We start from the raw sequence: 13591 nt of genomic DNA, 5'->3' as shown, positions 1-13591 counted from the left end.
CTTTTTCCAGCCCTAAACCTGATCACATTGGTAGAGAGAGAGAGAGAGAGGAGACAAAGGAAAACACTTGTTTGGAGTTTTTTCGCAGCAGAGCGAGCCACAGCTGTCCTCAGATAACCTCTAATCCAGCATCCACTGGTGCACAGAGAGGAGCGATGCACAGCTGATCCTCATTCTCCATCTTTTTCACAACTCTTTGTCAAAAAGAGTTTTATTTCCACGCACGTGTTTAAAAAGGACATGAAAAAAAAAGCTACAATATGGGTGGAATTCATTCAAACACGGAGTGATGTCGCAGCTTATCTCCTGACATCCAAATCAAGTCAGGAATTGAGCCCCGGTTTGTGATTATGTAACATTATAGTCGATTTGATCCTGTGCTATTAAAAACAAAACAACAACCCATCTCTCATGTATGATGTCAGCGTAGATTCCCTGTGAGGGAGCAGGTTTTTTACTCAGACATGTGAGCTGCAGAGGGGGGGGCGTCGTTTTGTAGTTTTCATAGAGTGAGTCGTATGAGTTAAAAAATATATAAAAAATAAAAAACTGCACATGTAGTGGAAGTAATCTTTTTTGTCTTCATTTATTTTTTTGTCTTTTTGTTTTTAAATTATTATAGTTTTTTTTTTCCCTAGATTTTTTTTTCTTCAGTCCTGTTTCTTTTTTTTTCTTTTTTTTTTGGACGCCTGCAAGCTCCTCCCACACAAAACACAGGTGGAGACAGGCAGTGTGCTTCTGAGTGGCCGGAGGAAGAAAACGAGTAAAAATCACCAAATTTTCAGATTTTCTCCGTGAGCGAGGGGTTCCAGAGGAATGTATGAACCCCTCGCTCACAGACAAAATCCAAAAATTAGATCATTTTCACTCATTTTTTTCCTCCAGCCACTCAGAAACACACTGCCCGTCTCCACCTGTAAGACAGACTAAAAAAAAAAGAAAATCAAGGATAAAGAAAAAAAAATATGAGAAAAATTATTAATATTTAAGGCAACCAAAAAAAAAAGATTACTTCCACTACTCGCTCTGTTTTTCCTGTTTTTTTTCTTCCACTACTGGAAGATTAGTGGCCCTATTCCTCTTCCGTAGAGTTAGCACCAGGTTCCACTGTAAGAAAAATAAATACATTTTTAGCCAAGTTGTGCCTAAATTAAAGAGATGTGAGAAATGTACAAATAAATAACTGCTTAAAAATTCAGCAAACTAAAATGTAACTTTTTTTTTAGAAAAAAAAAATGATGTTTGCAAACACTTTGTTAAATGATTGTTATTTTCAACAAAAACAAAGGCTAATTTAGATTTTGATTTGTGTTTATAAAGGCCAGCTTCTTATTATATGGCAACAAAACAAACAAACCCCATTGGTGTAAACAACTTTTAAGAACTAAATAGTCACATTACTTTCGTAGTACAAGACAGAATTTACTAGGAACAGTTTGTTTTTGTATATAAAATATAGTAAAAACACAAATGTATCACCACTGTTCAGGAAAGCCTACAATTTGTGAATAACACAACACACAATCAAGTTTCCGGTATAGCCCTTTCAAAACAAAGCTGCGACGCATAATGTTATATCATTGTGCATCTCTGGCATTGTATAGGTTATGTATAATTATGCGTTTTACACACACACACACACACACACACACACACAAAGCATTTATTTAAAGCCCAGTCCCAGCTGTGATGTTCCAGACCAATGTGTCTCCATCCATCCCTCTCACACAATGAATGGAGCAGGTTTGAGGGGCGGGTACGGGACAAACCCAGCACAGCACCGGGCCGTCGTTATACAAACAGCTTGAGTGTGTGTGTGTGTGTGTGTGTGTGTGTGTGTGTGTGTGTGTGTGTGTGTGTGTGTGTGTGTGTGTCCATGCAGCGCTACACACACCTCACGCTACAGCAGTATCACACACCCCTCTCCATTCACAGCGAACAACACACAAAAGCAACCCCCCAGTCATCCGCTAACAGCACGTGTGCGGTTCCAGTGCACGTCCGGTACCGTCCGGTGTGAACGGACATCTCGGTTAAAGCGACAGCGGTCATACGTTACCTGCGGGATGCTCAACTTCTCTTATCTGCAGCGGAGACGGCAGCAACAAAGCTAGCCATGTTTCAGCAAGACCACACCGGAAATCACAAGGTGGAGTCTGAAAAGTAAAAGCTGATCATCGACACACACACACACCCACTCCTCCCACCCTCCCAAAGGGGCGTTCCCGCCTAAATTAGTGTCCGAATACTTTCAAGTACTATCATATTACTGTAATTAAGCTATTTTTATGTGTATTTAACGATTTTTTTAATGTATATTTCTAAATCAGTAATTAGGGCCCGACAGGCCATCTGGCATGCCGGCGTCATGGTCTGCGTTCACATCGGTGTATATGCACATATATGCGCATGCGCGCACATGCGCACTACCAAAAAATGAATTTTTGCTTAAAAACAAACAAAAAAACAAAAAATAAAAGTTTAATTTTGTTTTCAAAGTGAACGGACACTTGTTTTTTATCTTTATTTAATCAGTACGGAGGTAAACTCAGACCGTGACGAGTGCTGAGATCGATTATGAGCGTGCGCACTACCGGAAAATAAAATTTTTGCTACTTCCGCTGTGAGTTTTGTTACTTCTGCCGTGCTGAGTGAGTGAAAATCTCAGTCAACAACTTGAGTAAAGTAATCGTGTCTCATGCAGCAATTTCAATACGAATAGGAATAGTTTATTCTAAATATATATATATATATATATATATATATATATTTATATATATATATTATTATTATAACAAAACTCAATAAATAAGTTAACCTAATGTAACTTTACAATAATAATCTGTTGTATTCATATAAATCTGATCATGACAGTCTTATTGTTTTTTATCGATGGTCGACTGATGTGATGTTTTAAGCATTTTTTAAAATCAGTACAGCAATATCAGTGCACGGCTAATCCAGCACGGGTACATCTCGGTACGTAGCAGTCACGTGCATCGTTCTGGTAGGCCGTCGACCTAAAGTGGGCCAGACCGATCCACTATGTTCTTTGATTGTTTGTTTTTTGACAAGCGAGTGGAAGCAGACATGGTAACATGTGGCCAAAAATGATCCACAAGTGGCAAAAACGTGGCAAGAAAAAAGTGAAAAGTGACTAAAATTGGCCAAAAGCACTCAAGAGTTGCCAAAATATGGGCTAATAAAGAGCAACCAGGTGGTATGTACAGTAATGGCAAAGGTAGCTTAAATGAGCGAAATGTGGCAAATTATAGTGAAAAAGGGCAAAAATGTGGAACATAAAGAGGCAAAATGTAGAGGAAAAAAGGAAACAAGTGGTATTTATTAGGCAAACGTTAGCTTGTTTGGATGAAAAGTGGCCAACAACATTAAAGACAAGACAAAAGGTGTCAAAAGGAACTTGCAAAAATGGACAGAAAATAGAAAAAAAGGGGGATATATTTATTGACAAAAGGAGTAGCTAAAGTCTGAAAAAAGTATCAGAACTTTTTGAAAAGCGGCAAAATTGTGACAAAGGAAATCGGTAAAAAAGGTGTTAAAAAATGTCCCCGTTTTAAGGTTTTCTGGGGTAAAAACAATGATGTTTGTAGAGACTTTTCGTCTTCGTCGTCTTCCTTCTTCTTCTTCTTCTTCTTCTTCTTCTCATTATTATTATTATTTTAAAACCTGCTATAATCAAGTATGATGAAGTCAGTAAACTATTAACCAAAATGGAAAAACCCCAGTGACGTAGGTGCTAACGTTGGTCCAATAGTATGGAAGTAAATCTGTGCCATCAGAGTTTGAATTCTTATTTTCAAAAACCATTAAATTTCTAGCATGTTTTTTTTTTTTTTTTTTTTAATTATTATTATTCCTGACAATTATTTGTTTAGTGTTTTTAATTAGAAATTCAATATTTAAAAAAAATCAACATGAAATAATTCAGTGTCAAAAATTCACCTGCACAAATTCAATGTAAAAAAGTTCAGTGTATATACACAGTATATATATATATATATATATATATATATATATATATATATATATATATATATATATATATATATATATAACAAATCATGTTAATGAGCGGGTATTTCACATGTCAGGTAACATTTATCGCTAATTCTTACAAACACAAATGGCAAATGACGTAAACATTCTTACCGAAGTTCCGTCGCTCCCGTGGGCCGACATTGTTTCTTTCTCTTCCCATCGTCGTTGTCACATGACCAATGGAGCGTAACTTGATTAGCTGGACATTGGCTAATTGGGGAGGGGATCTATTGATTTTCCTTGGTTGTTGTTTTGGACACCCGTCAAATTTTTTGACACAGATTTTGTTAGACTGAATTATTTTATTTATGATGTTTTTTTGACTGTGTTTTTTAACATTTTTCATTTTTGAAAAGGTTTTTCAAAATAAGTGTCAGGAATAAAAAAAAAAAAAGAATGCTAGAAAATTGATGGTATGGAAATTCAAAGTCTGATTTTGATGCTAAAAGCTGCAATCAGGGTTGGGGTCAATTACAATTGTAATTGCGTAATTGATAATTGTAATTTTAAAAATCTTTTGCTGTCGTAATTGTAATCGCAATTAAATTGTAATTTAGTTTGGATATTTGACTTTGTAATTGTAATTGTAATAAAAATTCTATAAAATGGTGAATTGTGATATATGTTTCATATCAAGTTTTCCCTCATTTTATAAATAGATGGCTATATTGACACAAAAAAGGCTCAGACGCCCACACCAAAAATATTAAAACCTAGATTTTCATTGATTAGGAAGTCTAACAAGGTAATCAATAGATAGGGAAAAAAATTAGATAATATATTAATGTTTTTAGTGTATTTTACAGCTGATTTAGGACCTGTTATTATTAGGGATGCTAACAGAAAGCTAACGCAAAAGGAAGGTTAACTTCTATTAGGTTATTTATTTTAGGCTCAGTAATTTGGATTAATTGTAATTGAACTTTAGTAATTGAGAATGTAATTGTAATTGACTTTGAGATTTTTTTTTTAATTTAATTGTAATTGGGAAAAATGCTGGTCACTGTCATCATAATTTAAATGTAATTGAACATGAGTAATTGAAAATATAATTGTAACTGAAAAATGTAACTGGCCCCAAACCTGGCTGTAATCATCAATTATTCATTAAATATCGACTTTTGTAAGTTGTTAAATTGAAGTTTAAATGTAAACTCTTCATTACCAGAATCAGTCGTTTTATAACAGGATCATGTGCTGCTCAGCAGAGTGTGTGTGCGTGTGTGTGCGTTAATGAACACATCAGGGGCCGTGTGTCACAAGGCTCCTTTTATCCTGTTTTATTTTTCACCTGGGTTGCCAGGTGTGATGAGGCCTCCAAGGATGGGTGAGGTCACAGTTGACACAAGTAATGAAGGTGATTATGATGATGATGTTTTGAGTGAGAAAAGTCAGACCCCAGTGACAGAGCGGAGGAGGAGAGTCCCCAATGGAAGCCTGATCCTATAACTGGCTTATGCAACTGATTAGAGCCTCGCACTGGATTACGTAACAGTATTAGTCCTGCATGCTGCTCACAGCTGGGCTAAAGGGGGACTACCACTGTCACCATGCAGTGTGGGACAAACCACACATTTAGGCTCAGTGTACACAGCAGCAGTCTTTATGTTGTAACGTGGAACAGGAACACTGGGCACAAAGCAGACAAACTAGGTCATCTACACATTTCTGACATAACCAGTCAGTGCTAATTTGGCCTATTTTGGAACTGGCAGTAAATCCCTCCATCAGCTCAGAGGGATGTTACTAGTGAAAAACTAAGACACGATGATTATAGAAAGTGTCTATTGCCGTACGAACAACCCCCGGTGCTATTGATACGTTTACCGAAGTACACGTACATAGCGTTTTAGGGTTAGGATTAAGTTTAGGGTTCGGGTTAGAGTTAGATTTAGGGTTAGGTTATAACCCTATTACACAACAATTTTTAGGGTTGGGGGTAGGTTATAACCCTATATTGCAGCAATTTTTAGGTTTAGGGTTAGGTTTACGGTTAGGTTTAGTCTTAGTCACGATTCCTAAACTGGCCAATGAGGGGCGCTGCTTACGGAGAGAATGTCGGTATATTGATACGGCAACCGTACGGTTAGCCACTGCCATGATTGTAAAACCCAGAGGCAAACCCCCAGCATCAAGAAAAATTGTTTTACATTCCAAGAAAGAGTAAGGCCTTTATACTGTAAATTAACACAGATATCTATTTTTTTCCCTTAACATTCCCACATGCAGTTATAGGCATATGAAAACAAAAAAAAAATTAATTTTTTTTTTTTCAGATTTCAAGAGACTGTCACCCAAGAACCAATGCATATATGTGACTAATCATTAATGATGTGAACAGTCTATGTTCATAGCTCAAAGCCGATCAAGGAGCTGAGACAAATGCTAAGTTGTTTACTTAAGGCCCACACGAAACCCGAAACCCAGACAAGCTTTTTCCCAAATTGAACGGGCTGTCATGTCCACCAGATAGGATGTATAGTAGATATTTTTGTATATTCTGAGAGAGTAGGTCGAGCTGTATTAATATACCAAATTTCAGTTTCCTATGTGATGTGGTTCCTGAGATATTGAAAGCTGAAAATGGAACAAAATTAAGGACTCACGAAAATCGACACAAACCCCCATCACTAAATTGGCCATTTCTTAAAAGTATTCATCCGATCAAACAAAAAATGTACAGTGTCTATTGAATAAATATGAAAAGATTGGTAAAAAAATTCAGAATATTTTGAGATCAAAATGCGTGGTCCAATAGTGAAATGACATGGAATGACCCAATACTAAAACTGCCCCCCCTGAATCCATGACTAAAGGAACTGAGGACAAGAGTTAGAATAAAACACACACAAAAAAATAACTGCACTAGAAATCAATGTTTATGGTTCTATACATTGAGAAATGAATACTTTAGTTATTATTTACATATGGATTCTATTATAATGTTGTTCATTTTATCTTGATTGGACAGTTTTTTGGGTGACTTTTGGGTATTTTGTGTTGCCTTTGTTTATTATTGCACTTAATCTGATGTAAGCGGCCATGACAGTAAATCTCCCTACTGTGGGATAAATACTTTTAAGATTCATTGGTATAGAATTCACTTTTTGTGAGTCCAATGATGTGGTTTTAAGAAATAAAATTACTATATTGTTCAAAAGATATCAAACAATTTTGCTCCTATGAAAAATCAGGCCTTGAAACAGTTAATTATGAGTTATCTGATATATAAAGCATTATATATGTATGTTTCTCTGAGTATAATCAATTGGATTGATTCTTTTAACTTAACCACATTTACAGTATCAGTATTTTAAATAATGATTCCTACATTTAGATTATTGTTTCCTTAAATACTGCTAGAATTAAATACATAAATAAAGTGAACAACACAGTGTCATTCACACTTAGAGGAAATCAACCTGTCCAATGGGAAGCAGCACTGATTGGGAATCAATGTCACCTACTGCTGTTTTACAAATGGAACGAACAACAGGTGAAAAGGAGAGACAATTACCAAGACGTCCACAAAGGGCTGTTTCTACAGGAAGTGACTACAGACCATTTTTTGGTCACTTTTTTGCATTTGACCAGTATTCTCACCACTAGAGGGAGCATGAGTGGTTTTCTGAATGATGAAGTCATTGATGCTATGGACCAGTGTTTCTCAAAAGGGGGTACACAATGCCACTACAGGGGGTACTTGAGAAAGAGAGAGTGGAAAAATAACAAATAAAACCTCAGTCTTGGTCAGGCGTGAGATGACCGGCAATGATAAAAACTATAGAAATGTATCTATTCAGGAGGCACTAAATCAGGGTTTTTCAACCTGAGGGTCGGGACCCCATGTGGGATCGCCTGAAATTTCTGAAAAATTAAAACGGATTTTTGAAACATTACAATAATAATAATAATTATTATTATTTTTAAATTACAATTGTATTTCTATACTTTCACTTTTTGTGAAATGCAGATATGATCAAAAACTAATTCTAGACAAAAATGTCTGAAGTTGCCAGAAATTCTTCATATCAAAATGGGGTCTCGATGCAAAAAAGGTTGTAAACCACTGAACTAAATACTGTTTCTTTCCACTTATTTACAAAATGAGATTCTTTAAAATGTGTGTTATCACTTATTCATTCCATCATTATAGTTGTTTTGCAATAGTTTTCGAAGCAAAATGTTGTAGTTGGACAAAAGGGGGCACTTGAGTCAAAAAAAAGTTCGAGAAGCACTGCTATAGACTGACCTGCCTGTTCCTCAGACATGAACTCAACAAAGCTGAACTTGAAGTTTGAGGTGTTTTTTTCCCCCACCCTTTCTATTTAATATGTAAGCACACTCTAAATCCACTTTTTTCTGCTGAATACATATATGATTAGGTATAAGTAATGTAGTTTATTGATCCAAGTCTCACTCTTCTCATTTTAATTTGAAATGTACCGTTTTTAGTTGTATAATGTCAGAGTGAATGGCCTTTATGGGTTTAACGCTGGCTATTGCAATTTATGTTTGCTATTGGCTGAGAATAGATCAGTGACGTCGTCCTGGATCAGTGACGTTACTAATAGTCACTATTGGCCGTGCCCCTCCTACAAAAGATGGGAGGAGGGACTGGGGCTGTGTTCGAAATGGCATACTCCGTACCATGCACTACAAATGAATTGAGTATACACTGTCTGCTAAATACTATAAGTATGATGAGGATGATGCATTTTAAACCTCCAATGACAAAAACCTGAAACACACTGAGGCTAAATATTGTCGTTAATTTGTCACCTTTGAAAGTTATGAAAGCATTTTAAGCGATAAAGTAGAATATCGACATGTGGTCATTTGATCCATAAAACTCAAGTACAGGTATAAAACTTGCAGAAACTCACTTACTTCTGACATTTCAGAGATTTTCGGAAACCCGCCATTACTGACTAAACTTTCAGTTGACTTCAAAACAAGAGCCCTATTTACAAAAGCGTTAAAAACTAATGGAAGACAAGAAGCAATGCTTTTGTTTTGAAATGGTGATGTTTAATTTTTAGCTTAAAGCCGGTCCCAGGACAAATTTACATTCCGTTCGCAATGCATCATGGGGCAGTTTAGTATGACTTGTTTTTTTTTTTTTTTTTTTTGAGTATGACGTGTGCCCACTGAAAAAATGTCCCAATTTAGTATACATTCAGGTGTTTCTTGTGTACTTAATCTTTCCATACTACTATCTAATGTGAACGCACTACATACTCATTTTGACGTCAGACTTAGTATGAGTCGTACGTTAGTATGCGATTTCGAACACAGACTAGGTTTCCTCCTCTCACAACTAGTGAGCATTGACTGACAGCTCCATGTAGGACTGTGTACCCCTGATTGCAGTCTGCAGTACGGGGCGGAGCTCAACTTCGGCATGCTATTGGCTTTGAGTCCGCAGTTCGGGGCGGAGCTCGATGCGGCATGCCTTTGTGCTGTGTGATTCTTTTACAGTTAAGAATAATCAACCTAAAAAATAAGCAAATTTGTGCCATATAAATAATTTTATGTTACGTAATTCTATGGGTATACAAAATAGATATAGGTTAGGGTAAGTTTGAAGACGATTGGTTTATTGAAAGTTGAGCGCTGACTGCAGGCTGCAGTTTGGGGCTTCTCGACTGTGCAGCACTGTGGGGACGGGTTGCTGTGACTGGGCGTGTCTTAACTACTCCAGGACCAACACCCATAATAGAAGCATTTTTTTGAATGGCCCCCTAGTCAACAAAAACATGGCGGTGTACATACAATTTAATAGACTAAATAATAAGGTTAAAAAAAGACTAAAATAGTCAAACTATTCTTTAAATGCAAAGGAAAAGCTCAGTTCTTCGTTTGCGTCTTTTTTTTGTTCTGCTCCGTCAATACATTAAAGTGTTACAAACGCTTCATTGTGATAAAGTCCAGGGAAATTTACTCGCCAAAGAGGTGCACCGTCAGCAAGTGTGTATTTGTGTTGCACTAGGGAATGGGAAAAACACATTACATCACATTAGAGCGATCGGTGAGAAATGGAGGAGTGACTGTGAAGCATTTGCACTGTTTACATCTTTATCTGTTGTTATGGCAATTTTTATATTCATCATAATGAGGTCAACCGCAAATTTGCCGTGACACTGTAAAACCATCTTTAAAAACCACTCAAATGGACAGTCTGTGTTGAAAGAAAAGAACTACCAGTATTTACACCAAATGTTCCAGTCTAACAGACACATTAATCCCTCACCAAATCACATTTATTTTGAGTGACGACTGCTCCATCTACTGTCCACAGTTTGAGAGTGAAAACAACAGTTTCTTTTTAAGTAGAACTCGAACTTTTATTGTGAAAAAACGTTTGCTTAAAGCAGTTTACCATAAAAACTTTGAACAGGCACCAAAAGCAATGTATGAAGGCACTTCTACAAAGAGCATAAAATAAACAACACAACTGGAATTTGGTCAGGTTGCTTAATGACTGAGCAAAACATTTGTTTCTCCACAAGAAGAATGTAGATAGAACAATGAGAATGAGATAAAAGACCAGAAACTGGTGTGGGATTAAAGCATCATCTTAAATGTTAAGTGCAGTAATGACGATAAGTAACTGGGTGTGAATATATATCAATAAGTCATTACATTAGACTTCCACCCAATCTGATTATTAGCGAGCTAAGGTTGCAGATCACCAGTTTTAGCTGAAGTCTCTGTTCTGGCAGACCAGCGGAGCCACCAGAGTCCACAGATAGATCAACAATCCCAGCCAGCTGGAGCAGATCTTCACCCAGACTGCTGGCATGGTCGTCAGCATGGCTTTGTAGTCTGTGTCCGGCCTGGGAGCGTTCAGACGAGAACGGAGCACAAGTTCAGGAGCGTTAGCACTGCAACCTTTTCTCTATTCCATTTTACAGCAGGCAATGTCCACATTTACATGAGAGCTTTAATTACCGTTTAATTCAAAATAAATTATAAATAGTCTTTCAATTGACCTTGTAAACACCTCATTCCGAATGATAATGACCATTCCGAATTAAACCTAAATCCGAAATATGTGGCTGGTTTATTCAGATTTTAATTAGGCCTTAACGATTAATTACATTTGCAATATTATCGCAACATCATAAAACGCAATTTTCTAGTCGCAAAAGCTGCAATGTTTCAATTTCAATCTTTTTTTTTTAATAATTTTTTTTTTTTCAGAGAGTGTTTAAGAAGTGCAGTCCACATGTTTACATGTTTCATGAAATGTTAAGTTAGTTAGATATGCTGAAAAGGTAAAGCCACATATTTGTTTGCTTTATTGTTGTAATCTGTGCTTTGAAATTTAAAATTTATATTCATTTAAAGTTTAAATAAATCTGAAATTGTTTATTATGAAACAGATTGATTTATTGCTTGTGTTCATTGAAAAATACATGACAAGAGGCCCTTGAAAAAAATAATTGCATATTAAATCACAATATTGAGGAAAAAAACTGCAAGATTATTTTCCAAAATCGTTCTGCCCTAAATTTAGTTCCAAATGGAATAATTCCTTGATCTTGTAAGCGTTTATTTTCGCTTCAAATGAATTCCGGTCATTCTGCGCATGCTGATGCGCAGGTGACGACGTAATCCAAGATGGCCGTCCCGACTCAAGCCAAAACATTTTTTTTAATAGGAGCCTTAGAAGATATGGATATAATGAAAAGAGTGGATGACAGAAGCATGAAAATACGGGCATATTAGACACGCGGACATCATCAGCAAACAAAACAAGATTTATCGAGGGGACTCGTCCAAAAGTTCTCCTTTAGCAATGATTAGTCACAGTACGGTTTCCTAAGTCCCTTCTCCTGCTCACCTGCCCAAAGTGAAAGACTATGTTATCGTTGAACTGCTGCTTCAAAACTACAATCAAAATAAAAGTGAAAATTGTACTTATTATGTGCTCTTCTATGTTGTAGCTGAAAAGAAAGGGTTTGTCGTGTTTTTTCCCGATCAACGTGAGAGCCCTTCCCAACTCCCAGACGTAAAGCCGAATTGAATGGTGAATAAACGTGTTTATTCTTTTATGTAAACCTCAATTCAGATTTACTTTGTACGCACAAAGCATAACACTTTAATCCTGAATTATTTCATTCCGAACTAAAAAAAACCTCATGTAAACGTGGCCACAGAGAAGAGTTTGTAGGTGATGACTAGTAAGATACGCCATAGGTGAAACTTGTCTGCACTAGTGTGAACGCCTGTGACACCCTACTTGTACCAGTTGGTGAGGGTCATCATGAATGTAGAGAGAGCCCAGAACAGACAGAAGTGGAAGAAGGAGTAGCTGTAAGTCACTCCGTCTTCTTCGTTTTCCACGGCTCGTCGGACTCCATCATCTCCTGTAGGAGCATCGTATTCAGACTTCAGACCCTGGCCGTACCTCAGTCTGCATCAGTTTTGTTCACCTGGGTGTTGCTTGAAGAGCGGATACTGATGCAGACAAAAGAAAAAGATTGTCAAAGTTTTAAGTTACAGACATACAAACACCCAAAAGGCATGAAAAAAGTAACAAAAAAAAACAATTGTCTCTTCACAATGGGTAAGTAGTATGTTTTTATCTAAATGCTCTTAATGAATTTATTATTTCTGTTAGTTACTTGAAATATGATCTGAAGTGTTTTATTTTGAAAAGTAACTGGATGCTTTAATGCTTAGTATGTGCTTAACTTCCTGTTTCATTGTATTTGCTCTGTGTTGAGTTGCTGCACAAGTGGCTTATTTTGAGTTCAAAACAGTCAATTTAGCTGAAACGCCGATGATTTGCATGTATGTAGTATGTGTTGGGGAAAAAAAAAATCATATCAAATACCTGGCATAAAGGGTACAAAACAAGAAAAGAATCAGTCCCACGATGCTCTGGGCGTTCCACCACTGCACATTTCCAGGGGCTGGAGTGGGTGGAGCAGGTCCTGGTGCAGGTGTGGCACCAGGATTTGTGATTTGCTGGACCAAATTTAGCAGACTGGGGTTACACTGCCGGTCTGAGGTCAGAACATGTGGGACAGTCAGGGAATCCTGCCAATCTCATCAAACAGAACCATTATCCTGTGACTCAGACTTACTGGGGTTGTTGGTCATTGCAGACCAGGTGACGTACATGGTGTAGAGAGTGATGAGGGATGCTTGAAGCAAACCTGAGTTTGGCAGAGCATCCTGTGGAAATAGAGGAGTGTGCATGGGTTTACTATAAACTAGTGCTTCTGAAAGTGTGTGAATGGGGACATGACAGGTGGGGCGCAATAAACGAGGGAAATTTTCAATTTCATGCCAATCTTATTTAATAATAGGGGTGCCCTGATCCAATATTAATATTGGACCGATATTAGCCTGAAAACAAATATTGGATATCGGATTCAAATTTCTGGATTTTCCGATTTTTATTTATTTATTTATTTTCAAATTTATTTTTTAATTTATTTTATTGAATTGTAGAAAACTGTAGATATTATGATGGTTAAAAAGTATGTAACCAACTGGTTAATAAAAAATGGGTCAG

The 13591-nt window shown here is 36.8% G+C and overlaps 1 protein-coding gene across 1 annotated transcript; it reads right to left on the bottom strand.

Annotated features, from left to right (window-relative positions):
* Positions 1-12422: 12422 nt before the first annotated feature.
* LOC114471974 (serine incorporator 1-like) lies at positions 12423-13473 on the bottom strand. Its single transcript, XM_028460978.1, has 3 exons — positions 13158-13473; positions 12905-13076; positions 12423-12525 (listed from the first exon to the last, which is right to left on the bottom strand). The coding sequence occupies exons 1-3, from the start codon at positions 13270-13272 to the stop codon at positions 12477-12479; spliced, it is 336 nt and encodes a 111-aa protein (XP_028316779.1). The 5' UTR covers positions 13273-13473; the 3' UTR covers positions 12423-12476.
* Positions 13474-13591: the final 118 nt, after the last annotated feature.

Source organism: Gouania willdenowi, chromosome 11 (assembly GCF_900634775.1).
Source record: "Gouania willdenowi chromosome 11, fGouWil2.1, whole genome shotgun sequence".
Classification (NCBI taxonomy): Eukaryota; Metazoa; Chordata; class Actinopteri; order Blenniiformes; family Gobiesocidae; genus Gouania; species Gouania willdenowi.
The sequence above is the reverse complement of the archived record's forward strand: the minus strand, read 5'-3'. Positions and strand labels throughout refer to the sequence as shown.

Bases quoted from the DNA above. Each gene is read 5' to 3' on its own strand.
- LOC114471974 (XM_028460978.1), bottom strand. From the start codon at position 13,272: ATGCACACTCCTCTATTTCCACAGGATGCTCTGCCAAACTCAGGTTTG. The intron at 13,077-13,157 runs GTAAGTCTGAGT...TTCTGACCTCAG, and splicing joins TGCAATGACCAACAACCCCA to ACCGGCAGTGTAACCCCAGT. The intron at 12,526-12,904 runs GTATTTGATATG...TGTCTGCATCAG, and splicing joins TTTTGTACCCTTTATGCCAG to TATCCGCTCTTCAAGCAACA.